We start from the raw sequence: 19175 nt of genomic DNA, 5'->3' as shown, positions 1-19175 counted from the left end.
TCCACCGGCATCATGTTTACAGATGAGGTAATTCAAATTATATTTATGATAGTTTGATTATAAATTATCAATATATATATATATATATATATATATATATATATATATATATATATATATATATATATATATATATATTGAGACTATTATTCTAGTTTCTTTGCATGACACAATAGTATCACATGCAGTACAGAATGTCTCTTTCGGCATTATCCTTAAAATTGTCCAATTTCCTGTGTGATTGAACAGAAGAGAGGCTCTTGAGAGTGAACTTCACATTCGTTTGATTTCTTCTGAGTCATTACATGAAAATTCTTACATTTAGAGTCTCTAAAGGTTCTTCATGTTGGATCCCTCAGCGCCAACACTGCAAAAAATGCTTCTTACTTAGTATTTTTGTCTTGTTTCCAGTCCAAATATCTAAGAATTATTATATCAAGAAGCATTTAAAATCTAAATGAACTAGTTTTATTCACGTCAAAAATATTATTTAACATCACTGAATCACCACAAATACATTAATGTACACCAGCAAACATTTGGTTATATCAGGTAATAGCTCTTTAGAATTGCAGGTTCATTCTTTCAGTGTACATGAATCCTTTTTGGTGCATTAACTAAAAAGTTATCGGTGGATTTTTACTCACAGCATTTCCATATGAATTGAGATTAAAGGTTCAAATTAAGCGTTATTTTATGCATTTTTGATTAAAGACAAAGATCATTTAATGTTATTGTTCACTTAGGTTGGATATAGAGTTAGCTTAATATGTAGTCAAATTAAGTTTGTGTTAACACTTGCCTCAAAAATCTAAGTGGATTGAAAAGCATGTACATGTTCAATTAGTTTTTCTTAACCTAAAATGATAATGTACTGCTACTGAAAATGTCGCTATTTTTTAGTTAGTTTTTCACAAAACTAGATAGATACACTCACCTAAAGGATTATTAGGAACACCATACTAATACTGTGTTTTACCCCCTTTCGCCTTCAGAACTGCCTTAATTCTACGTGGCATTGATTCAACAAGGTGCTGAAAGCATTCTTTAGAAATGTTGGCCCATATTGATAGGATAGCATCTTGCAGTTGATGGAGATTTGTGGGATGCACATCCAGGGCACGAAGCTCCCGTTCCACCACATCCCAAAGATGCTCTATTGGGTTGAGATCTGGTGACTGTGGGGGCCATTTTAGTACAGTGAACTCATTGTCATGTTCAAGAAACCAATTTGAAATTATTTGAGCTTTGTGACATGGTGCATTATCCTGCTGGAAGTAGCCATCAGAGGATGGGTACATGGTGGTCATAAAGGGATGGACATGGTCAGAAACAATGCTCAGGTAGGCCGTGGCATTTAAATGATGCCCAATTGGCACTAAGGGGCCTAAAGTGTGCCAAGAAAACATCCCCCACACCATTACAGCACCACCACCAGCCTGCACAGTGGTAACAAGGCATGATGGATCCATGTTCTCATTCTGTTTACGCCAAATTCTGACTCTACCATCTGAATGTCTCAACAGAAATCGAGACTCATCAGACCAGGCAACATTTTTCCAGTCTTCAACTGTCCAATTTTGGTGAGCTCGTGCAAATTGTAGCCTCTTTTTCCTATTTGTAGTGGAGATGAGTGGTACCCGGTGGGGTCTTCTGCTGTTGTAGCCCATCCGCCTCAAGGTTGTGCGTGTTGTGGCTTCACAAATGCTTTGCTACATACCTCGGTTGTAACGAGTGGTTATTTCAGTCAAAGTTGCTCTTCTACCAGCTTGAATCAGTCGGCCCATTCTCCTCTGACCTCTAGCATCAACAAGGCATTTTCGCCCACAGGACTGCCGCATACTGGATGTTTTTCCCTTTTCACACCATTCTTTGTAAACCCTAGAAATGGTTGTGCGTGAAAATCCCAGTAACTGAGCAGATTGTGAAATACTCAGACCGGCCCGTCTGGCACCAACAACCATGCCACGCTCAAAATTGCTTAAATCACCTTTCTTTCCCATTCTGACATTCAGTTTGGAGTTCAGGAGATTGTCTTGACCAGGACCACACCCCTAAATACATTGAAGCAACTGCCATGTGATGGGTTGATTAGATAATTGCATTAATGAGAAATTGAACAGGTGTTCCTAATAATCCTTTAGGTGAGTGTAGATAGCTACTCTCTCCATTTATGATCAAATTTCTTATGTCATTTAACTTCTCTAAATGCTTATTGATTTAAGAATTTTTTAGATAGTTGGACTGGAAACAAGACAAAAATACTAAGTAAGAAAAGGATTTTTTTGCAGTGAATAAAGAACCTTTATTTTTAAGTCTGGCCAAGCACCACAGAAAACCTTTACGACATAACTCTGACTTTCACAGTTGCTAAAAGGTTTTGACACAGCCTTTTAAGAAGTAATAATAAATAATAATGATTTTGCACACCTGCTAACAGTTAAGGCTCTGAATAGTTTTATAAAGTTACAGTTCTGAACGACAATAATTGCTGGCAAAATATGTAACTAAATAAAATAAATAAACATTTAGAATGGCAGACTTTTGAACTTTTAAACCTGAAGAACAACACCCCAAACAGTCTTATCTTGACATTGAAGGTTGTAATGGCGGCTTTCGCATAGTTTCCTACAATTATATGTCCCAATGACATTCATTACTTAGTGCCTTTTCATCATACCCAGCTGACCTCATAAAACACACCCCTACTGTAAACTACGTTGCTGTGCTGACAGTTCAGGTTCAGTTGCTCTCGTATGAAGCCACACCTTTCACTGGTCCTTCCCTACCCATGTCAAATATGTAAGAGGGAAAGAGCAGTAAACGGTATATTATTCTCAACAGAACTCTGTCACATCAGCGCACCTGAAATACCAAGGTATGATATACACACTATAGGTGTTTCTCTTGATTCTATTCTAATTATATATGTCAATCATTTTCATGGTTCATATTTTTATCCTTTTTGTTTCTAAAATCAAAGGGGTTTTATGTTAACAGTTTGATCTTACTAAAACATTTTAATTCAATTGGATTCTCTTGGCATATGGATTTATGTACACAGTGTGAACAGTTAATTAAATGTTGTGTTGAGTATTTCGCAGTGCACTTTACTAAAACAGTGTTCAATGTCAAGGTGGATTTGAAGACCATGACATTGTCTCAGATTATTGCTTTTTCAAAATAAAATTAGAATAGAGGTTTTTGTCATAAACAGGGACAGTGGTTTTCTGCTCAAATTAGAAGTCAAATCTACACAGAAGTTTAGTAGTACATGGTCAAATATTTTATTTAAACAAAAATACAGTAAAAACAGGAATATTGCCAAATATTATTATAAATTAAATTTTTCTATTTTTTCTAACTGTTTTCTATTTAAATATCTTAAAATGTAATTTATTTCTGTGAAGGTAAAGCTGAATTTTCAGCATCATTTCCAAAGTATTAATTTCTATATGTTTTAATCTTACCATGAATGTTTGAATGGTTAAAAAGTTAAGCAGCAAAAATTGTTTTCAACATTGATAATAATAATATAAAGAAAAGTTCGCTGAGCAGCAAATGCAGGATGATTTATTCAGACTGGAGTAATGATGCTGAAAATTCAGCTTTGCATCACAGGAAACAAATACATTTAAAGATATATTTAAATAGAAATCAGTTCTTTTAATTTGTAATATATTTCACAATATTACTGTTTTTACTGTATTTTTGTTTGATGTGTTTAATGTTTTGGTTGTTTTGTTTTGGTCAACTTTGATTGACAGGTCTGTGTGTGTTATACAGAATACGGAACATTATTTTTTTGAAAAATATTATGCATGCATATATGACTAACTTTTAGAGAATACACTATATATAGTGTATTCTCTAAAAGTTAGTCATATGCATGCATAATATTTTTCAAAAAATAATGTATATATATATGTGTGTGTAATATACATATATATATCAAGTCTCTAAAAGGTAGTCATTCACAAGATACATGCATTATATATATAATATATATATAGTGTAGTCTCTAAGTTAGTCATACATGCATGCATAATATTTTTCAAAAATAAATAAATAAATAAATAAATAAATAAATAAAGAGCTGTTTAAAATACTTTTAAGTGTGTAGCATGTCCATGAGTAAGTATTTAATGTCAGCTACCCAAATATGGAGCAAATATAAAAATATTTTTCAATTATCACTACCACTTTTTACAATTATTACCTTTGCTACATAAAATCCATCGAAACCTCTCAGCTGATGTTGTTAATTGCAATACAACTGACGTTTCTTTTCAAAACACGAGAATGTTGCCATGGATTCAGTGGCAGGTGTTTGAAGGGTGTGTCTCTACAGGGATCAGGACAGACTAGTTTTGGGTGTATCCAGGGAGGTATGAAGTGAAAGGACAATGCTACATCAACACTGGAATGTACTAACCGTAAATTGTGAAATTATGCCTTTTATGAACATGATGCTGCATTGACATACTCAATATGTCTTTTCTTGTGACTACACTGTATCCACTGCAAACGTAATAATGTGTTTCAATTCCATCTTACAGCGTAAACCATGTCTTTCACTGGAAAACCATACAGTAAAGTCCAAGCAGGTGAGAAGATGCATTAAAATGACATCTTTATTCGACAATCCACTTTATACTAACTATAAGTAACTTTGCAACTACTTGTCAACTAGCAGTCATTGGAGTATTAGTAGATTGTCTGCTTAATATCTGATAACACTTTATTGTGATGCTTCCCAACAGATATTTAACTGACTATATGTAACTTTGCAACTACATGTCAGCTTATTCTACTAACCCGAACACTAAAACCAACAGTATGCAACACTACTAATACTCAAATGAGAGTTAGTTGACATGTAGTTGCAAAGTTACTTACAGTTAGTAGAATGTCAAAAGGTGACCATCGAAGTAAAGTTCTTAATATATCATATGTACATCCATAATCAAGTTATTTGCCTAATACTTTTTGTTGAAAACAGGTACGACTTCAAGTACTAAAGCAGTAGAGGACAGCAAAAAGAAAGCATCCCTGCTGAAGGACAATAGCTGGATCAGGGCAAATGTGAACGAGGACAAGCAAGTGGAGTGAGTTTTCAACACATTCATCAATGGACAGCAAACTAGATAGATACAACTTGTTTAACACCTCTCCTCTGTAATATGGTTGTAAATCTTTCAGATGCTTTTTGTCAATGGGATTTATGTGTGTCTGACAGACTAAACAGCTGACGGGATGAATTTGTGTTTCCCGTTTCCCAACAGAAACGACCCGAACTTTGGCAAAACTGTTCTGAGCCGTTACAAGTCAAACGAAAACCTTGTCAGGTAGCCTAGTTAATCTCGTCTTAACACTTTTGTGTGTATATCCCACGTGTTGACATAATTTTTTTTATATGAATATGAGATCCTTCTTTTTTCCACAAAGCCCTCAAGATAAAACTAGCAAAATCGAGAGCAAAACCACCACCGTCCCCACTTCACCAGGAGGTACCTCTGTCCTAGCTCTCTCTAAAAGGTAATGCACTGCTGAAGATGCACTTATCACTTTCATACAGTACATTAAACACATTGTTTACAAATGTGCATTTGAATTACACAGTACATAACAATACTCACTCTTATGGAAGCCCATCAGCGACACATAAGAAAACATCAAGCATGCTTTGGTAAATCATAATTTTGATATAAAAGTTATAATTATGAGCTAAAAAGTCAAAATTATGAGATACTAAGTAGAAATTATGAAACAATTCATATGACTTAAGTTGAAATCATGACATAAAAAGTTGACATTATGATACAAAAAGTCAGTTATGACAAAAAGTCAAAATTATGAGATAAAAAAGCCATAGTTATAACAAAAAGTCATGATAATTACAAAATATCTATATCTTTTTAACTCATTATTATGACTTAAGGCCCATGTACACCAAGGACGATAACTAGAATAATAAGTTAACGATGAAGATTTTCTAAAAATCGTTCTAAATGTAAAAGAATTGCAGAGTCATGACCACAACTATTGATAACGGCACAGAGAAACATTATCGTTGGAATCACTTTAAGAAAGTTTTTGATGAACGATAAAAACACTGACAGCCAATCAGAATCCGTCCTGCGATACTGTCCAGTGATGTGGACTATAATATAGTTATCGTTATAGTTATCGCTCTTGGTGCGAACATGCCTTTAAGCTCTCATAATTTCTATTTTAATGACTTAGGCTCTCATGATTTCTACTTTTATGGATTAATATCTCATAATGTAGATAATGTCATAATTTTCACAAAACTTTTATGTCATAATTATGATTTAACAAAACATTTTTTTCTTATGTGTGGAAGAAATGGGCTTCCATGATATGGTGCTTTGTAAAAAGTTGATGTGATAAAATTAGATCAAAGAGTCTTACGTGATTGTTTTCATTGTGCAGATTTGGTGGCAGCCAGGACAAGCTGAATGAAACCAGGTAAAAATATATACATAAATCACAACTTTCAACTGTTCAATATGATTAATCACCCATGTTTGCTGTCTGTAAGCCAAAAATGCTGGGAATTTAAAACATTTTAAGAGCTCAATCATCTTTTCAACCCAACCCTACAGAACCATAGGAACTAAAACAACCGTGAGAACACTGCCCAGGACAAGGTAAAGCATCTGAGACACGCCTGGTTAAATGAATGATTGAATGAATGAAGACTAGCTTCTTACAAAACTGATGATTGCTCTTTCAGCAGTTCTACAACAACAATCAATGGTTCAAAGATTACCGAGACAACGGTGACCACTACCAAGTAAGATACTGAGAGGATATCAAAACTATTTCACACTCTTTACTTGCATGTTATGAATGACAAGGTCAGCTTTAACTCTTCTAAACTGTGTTGTCTTCTTGTCCTCAGGCAGGATGTAGTGAAATCATTTACCAAGTCTGAAACAATCACTGATAAAGACCTGGCAGCTCTAAAGACCAAGACTTCTGGGTAAATCATGCATTTGATGTTTGATTTTTTTGTTGCATATAACAAAATATTAAAGCAACTTTGATTTTCAAATTCATGCTTTCCGCACAAAATTAATTTTGGTTGTAAATTATAAAATAATAGATATACTGTTCAAAATTAAGATGATTTGGTCTATGTTATGTAATTTAATGACTTTCATATCCAGTTGTGCCTTAAGTGTGCAATACTTTTCATGGTCTCTGTATGTCTCACTGCACATGTTATATGTTCCTAAAGTGACTACAAGACTGAGGTCATTACTGTGAAGTCATCAAAGGACACTGTTGATGGGTGAGTGACATAGATTATATAGGAGAAACACAATCATATAATTAAATTAAATTAATCTTAGCTTATTTACTTTATTTTTGGTTTGTATTAACATTAAATCTATAATACTGTATGTTTTATCTAGACCCACTTCACCTCTCAAGACCACCACTAGGTATAGTAACCACAGCCTTGCTCACAGATTGCTGACTATCCTGAAATAATGAGGCTGCTCTATTAACCTCGTTTTTATTTCAATTCTAGCATCAAAACCTACACCAAGGAGGATGTTTCACCAGCTAAAACATCATATTCTCTCCGATCCACAAAGAGGTGAGATCATGACAGATAATTCCAAGTAATCGCCTGTAAATGCTTTTCACTCACTGTAAGACAAAGAACATCACTAAATGCTTTTCTACAGCACTGAGGATCAACTGTTTGACACTCTCATACCAACGCCAGTCAAGTCAGCATACACAAAACCTGATAGCAGGTATGTGGCATTTGCATATTTATGAACTAAACAACTTAAACAACATCCTATTCATTTAATTTTAATTAGAATATCAACTTCATCACGCCACAAGATTCTGTAGTCCAATAACTGATATTAAAAGATCTAGTGTTTATTGCAGAAAATAATGCACTTGTTATGTGTCTCTAAAGTGACTACAAGACTGAGGTGGTTACTGTGAAGTCATCAAAGAACATCATTGATATGTGAGTGTCATAGATCAGTTCTTCTCAACTGAAGGGTCTTAACTGAAGTTTATTTAAATAAAATGTATGTTTTGCAAAAACATTTTTCATATATTTTTGTCTACATTTAGAAACCAAAATGGTCAAATGTTTTAGCATGTAATGTTATTAAAAAACGTAATCGGTTACTAACGTAACCTCGGTTCTCTCTAGAAGAGGTTCTCTCGTATTGCGTAAGTTAGCTTACACTACGGGTAAAGTAATCTTTTCTCGAGATATGAAGCCAAAAAATTATCCTTAATTTTTATTCATTGTCAACGAAGTGCAGCAGCTAGCAGACCTAGAGCAGGCTATCTAGCGCACTCATTGGCTGCTCCGCGGCAACTGCATAAGCCTACCAGTGAGCCTGGTGTGACGTCACGCCACGCGTCACAGCCCGCCTGAATGGGGGGTGGCTAGCGTTTAAAAGGAAGGCTCGTCGACTGAAGCGACATGAGCTTGTGGCGCGAGCACGGCGGGTTACGCAATACTCGTTCCCTCTTCTAGAGAGAACCGAGGTTACGTTAGTAACCGATTACGTTCTCTTACGAGAGGTTCTCTCGTATTGCGTAAGTTAGCTTACGCTACGGGAACGCCTTGTCAACGCCAAGCGCGCCTAGCATCCACAACATGAGTCCCAGGGGAAGCCCGGTGAACACTGATAGGTGGGAAACAGGTGGCCGACAGAGTGGGCCAACACATGTTCATAAGCACACGTTAGGGGGTGTAGAGCGGCTCGGCCGGTCTATACAGATACTGACACAACCCTTTCTGGTGCAGCTCAACCAGGAGAGCTAAATCGAGTAAGTAGCCCGCGCACAATAGTCTGGGCAGGGCATACACACCACTTAGACTGATAGAAGTTTAGCCTGCAGGGCGGGAACTTCCAGGTTATAGAACCTAACAAATGTACAGGGGGAGGCCCAACCTGCCGCTATACAAATGTCATGAATGGAAATCCCACTGGACCAAGCCCACGATGAGGCCATGCCTCTGGTGGAATGAGCCCGGATGCCCAAGGGGCACTGCAGGTTTCTGGACGCGTAAGCTGCCGCAATAGCGTCCACTATCCATCTGGACAGACTGTGTTTCGAGGCGGCGAGACCCTTGGTGCGCCCTCCAAATGAAACGAAAAGCTGCTCCGAGCGCCTGAAAGCGGCGGAGCGCGTGACGTAATTCCTCAGAGCCCTGACAGGGCAGAGGAGGTTACTATCAGCCTCGCTGCCGGATGCCGGTAGGGGCTGAGAGGGAAATGACCTGCGCTCTGAAAGGAGTGCCCATCACCTTGGGGACGTAACCATGTCTCGGTTTGAGAATGACTATTGAGTCATTAGGTCCGAACTCAAGACACGCCGCGTTAACTGATAACGCGTGCCAGGCACCCACACGTTTAACTGAAGACAGAGCTATCAGAAAAATGGTTTTGAACGTGAGGTATTTCAGATCCACAGTGTCCAAAGGTTCGAAGGGATAAGCTTTCAGGGCCTCTTGGACCAAAGACAAATCCCAAATCGGAACCGAGGGGGGCCGTGGGGGATTCATCCTCCTCTGAGGAAGCGGATGATGAATTCATTCCTTCCTAATGCGCGGCCACGCGCCGAGTCAGCGAATGCTGCAATAGCCGCAACATAAACTTTGAGCGTGGAGGGGGACCTGCCACGTCCAGCAGCTCCTGAAGGAAGCACAAAACCCACGAAACCCCACACGTATGTGGGTTTAGATTTTTCCCCGTGCACCACTTGTTAAACACAGACCATTTTGACGCGTAGAGCCGCGTCGTAGAGGGGGCTCTAGACTGCGTGATCGTGTTCACGACCCCTTTTGGCAAATCAACGAGTATCCGTTGATTCTCCACGCATGCAGAGACCAGCGCTCTGGATGGGGATGCCAGATCGAACCGCGGGCTTGAGAGAGAAGGTCTCTTCTCACCGGGATCGGCCATGGGGCTGAGTCTGCCAGTCGCATTAATTCCGGGAACCATGTCTGGTTCTCCCAGTGCGGGGCTATGAGGAGCTCTGTGTCGCCGTGAGAACGGCGTTTGTGTGCAGGCAAGCGAGTTGTGTAACTGACTCGTTGGCTGCGGTGAACACTACTGCTGTAGCCTTTTCTAAGGGGACTGGCAGAGGTAAATATGTGCGTTTTGGCGGCGGTCCGGCCGCGGCGGGACCCAACCGTCTTTTCCTCCCTGCGCATGCTAGGAGGACTTTGCAGGCTCGGGCTTCAGCGAGATCTTAGGCCGGGGGCCCCAAGGGGGAGGCGGCCTGCGCTGGCTGGATGAGCGTGACCGGAGTCTCGCGGAGAAAGGAGCGTTCCAGGATTTGGAAAGCTCAGCGTGGAGCTCGGGCAGGAAGGGTGCTGGCCTAGAGGCAGGCGCTTGGCGGCGGCTAGGCAGAAAACACCCGTCGAGCCTGTTAGGCGCGGGCGCCTTCGGTGGTGACCATTCGAGGCCTAAGTGCTCGACAGCCTGAGTGAGGAGGCGGAGAAGCTTGTTGTCCACACTGGCGCGGGCCCGGCCAGATTCCTGGGTCGAAGAGGAGGTGGAGCGGTGAGATCCGGACCACTCTTCGCTGTCCGAAGCCAGGATAGAGCAGCTGTCAATGATGGCGTCCTCATCCGCTTCATCCCCTGAGGCGACGGCAATGCGGGCAGGAGCCGACAGCTGCGGGTCGGGAAGCGGGGGCGGAAACGGAGAGAGCGAGGCTCGCGGGAGAGGCTCCGGCGAAAACCTGGCTGGCCCATCAGACTCCGGTGGTCTCTGTGAGCGGCGTTTCTTCTTACGCGGCCCAGAGACAGGCGGAGTGGCAGCATCAGCGTCAAACAAGGCGAGTCGAGCCCGCAGGGTCGACATCGGCAGTTCTTCGCAAAGCTCGCAGCCGCCCGAAGACATGGCGGTGGCTGCATGATCACGTCCCAGGCAGAGAGCGCAGATCACGTGGCGGTCCCTGTCGCTGAGATGGGCTCGGCACGAGCCGCAGGAAATACGAGGCATTTTGCAACAAACGCCTCGGCTCTTTTAGTAGAAGTGTGTCGTGGCGGCGAACACACAGCAGAAGCGCTAGTAAAAAGGATACTGTCGCCGGATAGCGAAGCACGGATGGCTGAAGGCGGCGAAGACGGCTGGCTCCTCAGACGCTTTCCTCGGCTTGCAGGCGCTTGTTTCAACGGCGGCGGCTTCTCTCAGAGTGCAGCGATGCGGAGAGCTTCGCTGAAGAGACGAAAATCAGAGAATCAGCCTCCGAGCCTTCCTTTTATACGCTAGCCACCCCCCATTCTGGTGGGCTGTGATGCGTGAGGGCGCGACGTCACGCCAGGCTCACTGGTAGGCTTATGCAGTTGCCGCGGAGCAGCCAATGAGCGCGCTAAATAGCCTGCTCAAGTTCTGCTAGCTGCTGCACTGCGTTGACAATGAATAAAAATTAAGGATAATTTTTTGGCTTCATATCTCGAGAAAAGCTGACTATACCCGTAGCGTTAGCTAACTTACGCAATACAAGAGAACCTCTCGTAAGAGAACTTTTTATATTGTTGGGCCTATACAGTTCATATTAATAATAATGAATTTCAGTGTTTGATTTTAAGGACATTTTTATGTACAGTTAAACAGTAATCTATTTCGGTATACTGTGCCGTGTCACTGCCTGTGTGTAAAATCTGTGTAATCTGATATGATCTCATAATTACATTATTATCTTTTGTGTGTGTGTGTGATTGTTTTTAATTTTATGTGTATATTAACACTGAAACTATAATTCATTTTGTCCAGACCAACTTCACCTGTCAAGACCACCTCAAGGTACAGTAAACACAGCATTGCTGACTAACCAGAAAAAAAACATGGATCAAGATGGCTGACGGCTAACCTGAACATTTCTCTCTTAACTTTTAACAATTTCATTCACAGCATTAAAACCTACACCAAGGAGGATGTTTCACCAGCTAAAACAACATCCTACTCCACAAAGAGGTGAGGACCTGAAATATTGTTCACATCACAATTGTTATATTTATTGCAAAAAATAATGCAGTGCAATGAAATGAACTGAACTTTCATTTAGAGACTGAAATGTTGCTCATTGTAAATGTTATGTGTCTCTAAAGTGACTACAAGACTGAGGTGGTTACTGTGAAGTCATCAAAGGACATCATTGATGTGTGAGTGTCATAAATCAGTTCTTCTCAACTGAAGGGTCACTACTCACAAATCTCTTGCATGTCTATTTTTGCATATCGTTTGACCTATACAGTTTATGGTAAAAGTAATAAACTTGGACGTTTGATTTTAAGGGTATTTTGTCCTAAACACGTTTGTTGTGTTTTATTCAAATCAAATCTATAATTAATTTTGTTTAGACCAACTTCACCTGTCAAGACCACCTCAAGGTACAGTAAACACAGTATTGCTGACTAACCAGAAAAAAACATGCATCCAGATTGCTGACTAACCTGAAAAATGTGTCTTCTCTCTTAAACTTTAACAATTTCATTCACAGCATTAAAACCTACACCAAGGAGGATGTTTCCCCAGCTAAAACAACATCCTACTCCACAAAGAGGTGAGAACTTGAATTGTTATATTCATTGCAAAACATAATGCAGTGTAAGGAACTGAACTTTCATTTAGAGACTGAAATGTTGCTCATGCACTCGTTATGTGTCTCTAAAGTGACTACAAGACTGAGGTGGTTACTGTGAAGTCATCAAAGGACATCATTGATGTGTGAGTGTCATAGATCAGTTCCTCTCAACTGAAGGGTCACGACTCACAAATTTACTACATGTCTATCCTGATGGGTCACTGACAACAGAAACAAAACAATCCTAAATGAAAATAATAAAATGCAGCTAACCATATAATCACTCACAGGTAGAATAGCAAGATAAATAGGTTTAATCAAATTTTAAAAGGGAGGAGAAAAGCTTCCGATATCTTTTGTCAACATTCTCAATTTTCTAACAAATCTACGTATCATATACTTTAAAAGTATAAACTTGTGTGAACTGTTTTCAGACACTTAATTGTGTGTTAATAGCAATTTAATGTAAAATGCATTGTACTTCATTTATATTAAATGCAATTAACTGAACTTGAGAGTATTTTTGACCCACGCAGGACTTGAGTACATCTTATGTAATTGCAAATACAGTTAAAGTGTATTGCCGAATGTAGCCTACTTGTATGTCATGCATTTAAATATATTTGTAATGACACATTTGTAATGATGAAGTTACAATTTAGTAAGTTTCAAATATTAACTTTAAATGTAATATCAAATAATACACTACAGTTAAAATTATAAGTACTTTACATGAGCTTTAATATGTTAGTCAACACATCAAAAAAAGTGTAGTTCTTTAAAACATGACAATATTATGATAGCATAATGATTTTATATATACTTTAAAGTAAATCTTTTTATTTGACATTACTAAAGTGCACTTTTTAAAAGTGTGTCACGAAGCAGTCATGAAAGGACATCTAAGTGGTGTTTTATTTCATTCATTTTTATATTATCTGAAAGTACAGTTTTTTAAAAATATACTTTTAAGATTTGAAGTACAGGTGCACATTCATTACAATACTTTAATTCACACTTCTTTTTCACAAGGGTGATGTTAGATTTTTTTGCATATTGTTTGGAATATACAGTTTATGGTAAAAGTATTAAAGTTCTGTGTTTGACTTATTCTGTCCTAAACCCCTGTAGTAGAATGTAAAATTTAACCAACTAAATTTCAGTTGCTGTTGTGTTTTTGTTATGTTTTGTGCGTTTATTTAACTGAAACCTGTAATTAATTTTGTCTAGACCAACTTCACCTGTCAAGACCACCTCAAGGTACAGTAAACACAGCATTGCTGACTAACCAGAAAAAAACATGGATCCAGATTGCTGACTAACCTGAAAAATGTGTCTTCTCTCTTAACCTTTTAACAATTTCATTCACAGCATCAAAACCTACACCAAGGAGGATGTTTCCCCAGCTAAAACAACATCCTACTCCACAAAGAGGTGAGAACCTGAAATATTGTTCACATCACAATTGTAATATTTATTGTAGGGATGCAGCGATATGAAAATTTTGGCTGATACGATAATTGTTTATACTTGAAAGCCGATAACCGATATATTGGCCGAAAAATCTGAATCCACATTTTTATATGATTTTTGAGAGACTGATTACAAAAACAAACATCTCATCATTAAGAGCCATGTCCCAAGCACACAATTATAATGTTTTCGTTGTAATTTCATGTTGCTTATACGGCAGACTTGCACATGTTGCATTTAACTGTATTTTCCTTTTTTTAAGTGACTCCAGTCATATTTCAAGCAATTCAAAACCATCATGGCGAACATTGTGTATCTGAAGTGTCTCAGCTGAAGGAAATAATAAAAAAAATGTATCGGCTTTAATATATCGGCCAAAATTTCAACTTTAAAAATCGGTTTATACCGATATGGTGGCCGATATATCGTGCATCCCTACTTTATTGCAAAAAATAATGCAGTGCAAGAAACTAAACTTTCATTTAGAGATTGAAATGTTGTTCATTTTAAATGTTATGTGTCTCTAAAGTGACTACAAGACTGAGGTGGTTACTGTGAAGTCATCAAAGGACATCATTGATGTGTGAGTGTCATAGATCAGTTCTTCTCAACTGAAGGGTCACGACCCACAAATCTCTTGAGTACATCTTATGTATTTTCAAATACAGTTTAAGTGTATTGCCGAATGTACTTGTATGTCATGTATTTAAATATATTTGTAATTACACATTTGTAATGATGAAGTTACAATTAAGTAATGTCAAATAACACACTACAGTTAAAATTATAATCAGTTACTTTACATGAGCTTTAGTATGTTAGTCAACACATCAAAAAAGTGTAGTTCTTTAAACTATAACAAGATTATTAAAACATAATGATTTAAAATAGACTTTAAAGGAAAGCTTTTTCATTTGACATTATTACAAAGTGCTATTTTTTTTTAAAGTGCACATAAGTGTTAAGAGACAGTCATGAAAGTACATCTAAGTGGTGTTTATTCATTTATTTCATTGATTTTATATTATCTGAAAGTACAGTTTAAAAAAAACATACTTGAAGATTTGAAGTGCACATTCAATACAATAAAACAATAAAACAACTTTTTTGACAAGGGTAATGTTACTATTTTTGCATGTTGTTTGGCCTACTGTTTGTGGTAAAAGTAATAAACTTGGACGTTTGATTTTAAGGGTATTTTGTCCAAAACCCTTTTGTTGTGTTTTGTGTATGTATTAAAATCAAATATATAATTCATTTTGTCTAGACCAACTTCACCTGTCAAGACCACCTCAAGGTACAGTAAACAGCATTGCTGACTAACCAGAAAAAAAACATACATCCAGATTGCTGACTAACCTGAAAAATGTGTCTTCTCTCTTAACCTTTAACAATTTCATTCACAGCATTAAAACCTACACCAAGGAGGATGTTTCCCCAGCTAAAACAACATCCTACTCCACAAAGAGGTGAGAACTTGAATTGTTAAATTCATTGCAAAAAATAATGCAGTGTAAGGAACTGAACTTTCATTTAGAGACTGAAATGTTGCTCATTGCACATGTTATGTGTCTCTAAAGTGACTACAAGACTGAGGTGGTTACTGTGAAGTCATCAAAGGACATCATTGATGTGTGAGTGTCATAGATCAGTTCCTCTCAACTGAAGGGTCACGACTCACAAATTTACTACATGTCTATCCTGATGTATATAGGCTTCCTATATCTTTTGTCAGAATTCTCAGTTTTCCTACAAATATCTATGTATCCCTTGTGGGAAAAAAGAAAAAAAATATATACTTTGGTCATTATATGATTTTAAGGATATTTTGAATACTTAACAATATCTTAATTCAGTTGCTGTTGTTGTATTTAGCTGTTTTGTGAGCGTATTAAACTATATCCTATCATTCTTTTTATCTAGACCCACTTCACCTCTCAAGACCACCACTAGGTATAGTAACCACAGCCTTGCTCACAGATTGCTGACTATCCTGAAATAATGAGGCTGCTCTATTAACCTCGTTTTTATTTCAATTCTAGCATCAAAACCTACACCAAGGAGGATGTTTCACCAGCTAAAACAACATCATATTCTCTCCGATCCACAAAGAGGTGAGATCCTGACAGATAATTCCAAGTAAACGCCTGTAAATGCTTTTCACTCACTGTAAGACAAAGAACATCACTAAATGCTTTTCTACAGCACTGAGGATCAACTGTTTGACACCCTCATACCAACATCAATCAAGTCAACCTACACAAAACATGATGACAGGTATGTTGCATTTGCATATTTATAAGGTGTGAACCCATTTTTGGCGAGTTTGACATTTGCCTTGGCTTTTAAGTAGATTAACCAGTCTTATGACTGCCATGATAAAAACACAAAAGCAGGTGCTCATTCGTGTTTAGACTCTTTGTCAGAGCTCACAACTTTACATTAGAGCTCTCCGTACAGTAGTGTTTATTCTATCATGGAATTTTATCGTACCTACAGTCACGAGGATGTATCGGTCTCCAAAACCATCAGAACTGTGTATTCAACAAATGACAGGTAGGATGATATTTCTTATTTAAGCATCTTTGCCTGATACGTTATTTGTTGTTTATTACACGTCTCTATCTTTTTAAATGCATAGAAATGAGTGGAGTACTGTCACAAGTCCTTCTTACACCAGATCATCATTCGAGAGCAGGTTCGATTGATGTCTTGTCAGTTAAACATTACAAGAATTACTGATTAGATTTGATGGGGTTTGTAGACTTAGTCATGTAATTTTATCCACAGGCCCGTTGATTACCTGTCTGACTCCCTCACATCAAAAACCTCTACAACTGTGTACACAACACCGGAAAGGTATGGAAACGGAATTGAATTATGCCAGAGTTTGATGCCATGTGTCGTGCACATGTGAAATGCTTTTCACTTTATTGCAGGACAGTGAGTTCAAAGGACATTTGCACATACTGCCAAAAAAACATGTACACAGATGAAAAGATGATTCTGGATGACATGAATATAAACTGTCATGCAAGTTGTTTCAAGGTTCGTTTTTTTAACTCACATTAAGCATATTAAAAATATCAATATTTATGAAAATGATATGAATGTAATATGGAATATGAAAGTTTTAATATTATTAATGAAATGTATAAAAAATATATTGTTACTTATCAACTAAAATGGTTTTCATAATTATTTTCTTATAATATTAATTCAAGAATTTATAAAGATTTTTAATTCAAGAAAAATTATTTTAAAAGAGTATTATTATTATTATTTGTATTATTAGTGTGGGGTGTGTAATGCGTCTCTGGGACACCTGAAGGCCGGGGACAGCTTATGGGTCTACCGTCGTGCAATTTACTGTGAGAGTTGCTTTGGTGTCACTAGGGGTAAGAAGACTATACACTCTACTATATATTTTTTTCAGTATTCTGAAACATACTATCAATATACTTGCTAAATAAATAAAACGTTGTTTTACAGGCAAATGGATCAGCTGAGACTACATTTACCATCCATTAAGTGATGTTAAGAAATAGACAGCAAATGAACTAGCCTTTACCAAAACTTTCCCATAGCTCTGATTTGGACTCGGGTATTGAAGTGCATTTTTGGTGGTGGACTTCTGTCTGATTATAGACTTTGGGGCATTTATTAATTGCATTGATTGCTATACTTCCCTGATGATGTGACAAGCATATCATCTAATTACTAAAATAAGAAGAATATTTTAAATTAAGAATAATCATATGCTCGTATGTGATAATAAATGTTTTACTTTGTGTTTTGAGTGTCTTTATTGTACTTTTTTGTCAATATTGTTATATTAAAGAATTATAAGCTATGATGATAAGAATCTGTAATTTCTCCTGAGTTTTCATCTGATTGTTTTTATTGTTCAGATCTGGTTGAGCGTCATTCCAGAGTATAGTCATGCAGTACCTTTCACTGCTATTATGAACATGCTTCTGTTGGAAGTGTCTAAGGTATTTATATTAAAGAGACTCGTGGACTTTCAGAAATATCTTCTGATCAAGATCAGACACTTCAACTTATAACTCATGACAGGATTCCTAAGAAGATACAAATAAAGAGCTAAACTTAGCCATTGCTCAGTGAAATACTGAGAGAGTCTGCTTACATGAGAGGGTCATCTTGAAGTTCATTTTGATGTTATTTAATCTTTTAAATAATTAAATCTTTTAAAATGTTAATATCCAGATATCTATAATTTTGTCAAACTTGGTGGATTGTTTTAGAGGAAGACGAACCAACTAAACATCAAAACACCACAGAATGCTTTAAATCAATTACTTGTGGTGTAGTTTTCCCACCAAAAATGGTGCCAATTAAAAAGTACACGTCCTGGGGGATGACACCATTAATGAATTGACTTTTGTAAATTTAGGGATTAAGATTAACAGGATTGAAATTGATATTGAGTGTTTTAAAATGTTTTGAAAGAAGTCTCTTATGCTCAACAAGGCTGCAATTTATATGATCAAAAATACAGTAAAAACAGTAACATGGTGAAATATTATTAAAATGTAAGATGTTTTCTATTTGAATATATTTTAAAATGTAATTTAGTCCTGTGATGCAAAGCTGTATTTTCAGCATCATTACTTCAGCCTTCACTGTCACATGATCCTTTAGAAATCATTATAATATGCTGATTTGCTGCTCAAGAAACATTTCTTTTTATTATCAATGTTGAAAACAGTTGTGCTGCTTAATGTTTTTGTGGAAACTTTGATACTTTTTTTCAGGATTCTTTGATGAATAGAAAGTTCAAAAGAATTTTGAAGAATCAGTTTAATGCATCCTACTCAATAAAAGTTTAAATTACTTAAAAAAAAAAAGTAATGACCTTAATGGCTGTGAACACTATAGCCTAGTGTATATAATGAGATTAATACCTCTAGTTCAGGCAAGGAATAGAATAGAATAGAATAGAATAGAATAGAATAGAACAGAACAGAACATGGAATTCCAAATGCAACCATTTTACTGTTTGTCGTCATCTGAATGAAAGAAAGGATGGCAAAGAGCCTAGGCAGTGTGACTGGTGTTTTGCC

The 19175-nt window shown here is 37.3% G+C and overlaps 1 protein-coding gene across 2 annotated transcripts; it reads left to right on the top strand.

Annotated features, from left to right (window-relative positions):
* Positions 1-2754: 2754 nt before the first annotated feature.
* On the top strand, positions 2755-17935 carry scel (sciellin). Of its 2 annotated transcripts, none has more exons than XM_081368105.1 (35): positions 2755-2878; positions 4560-4607; positions 5003-5108; positions 5286-5348; positions 5449-5538; positions 6457-6492; positions 6630-6674; positions 6764-6820; positions 6929-7009; positions 7268-7321; positions 7446-7475; positions 7565-7633; positions 7725-7796; positions 7970-8023; positions 11805-11834; positions 11943-12005; positions 12140-12193; positions 12392-12421; positions 12532-12594; positions 12705-12758; positions 13846-13875; positions 13987-14049; positions 14618-14671; positions 15356-15385; positions 15495-15557; positions 15669-15722; positions 16012-16041; positions 16131-16202; positions 16294-16365; positions 16588-16644; positions 16730-16786; positions 16879-16947; positions 17028-17136; positions 17384-17486; positions 17581-17935. In XM_081368105.1, the coding sequence occupies exons 2-35, from the start codon at positions 4568-4570 to the stop codon at positions 17595-17597; spliced, it is 1971 nt and encodes a 656-aa protein (XP_081224231.1). In that variant the 5' UTR covers positions 2755-2878; positions 4560-4567; the 3' UTR covers positions 17598-17935. The 2 variants fall into 2 exon arrangements, with proteins under 2 accessions (XP_081224231.1, XP_081224230.1); XM_081368104.1 differs by having other exon boundaries at positions 6761-6820.
* Positions 17936-19175: the final 1240 nt, after the last annotated feature.

The sequence above is a fragment of the Scardinius erythrophthalmus genome (assembly GCF_964197995.2).
Source record: "Scardinius erythrophthalmus genome assembly, chromosome: 6".
Classification (NCBI taxonomy): Eukaryota; Metazoa; Chordata; class Actinopteri; order Cypriniformes; family Leuciscidae; genus Scardinius; species Scardinius erythrophthalmus.
This window is presented reverse-complemented; position numbering and strand designations above follow the sequence as displayed.

Bases quoted from the DNA above. Each gene is read 5' to 3' on its own strand.
- scel (XM_081368104.1), top strand. From the start codon at position 4,568: ATGTCTTTCACTGGAAAACCATACAGTAAAGTCCAAGCAG. The intron at 11,835-11,942 runs GTACAGTAAACA...TTTCATTCACAG, and splicing joins CCTGTCAAGACCACCTCAAG to CATTAAAACCTACACCAAGG. The intron at 12,006-12,139 runs GTGAGGACCTGA...GTGTCTCTAAAG, and splicing joins ACATCCTACTCCACAAAGAG to TGACTACAAGACTGAGGTGG.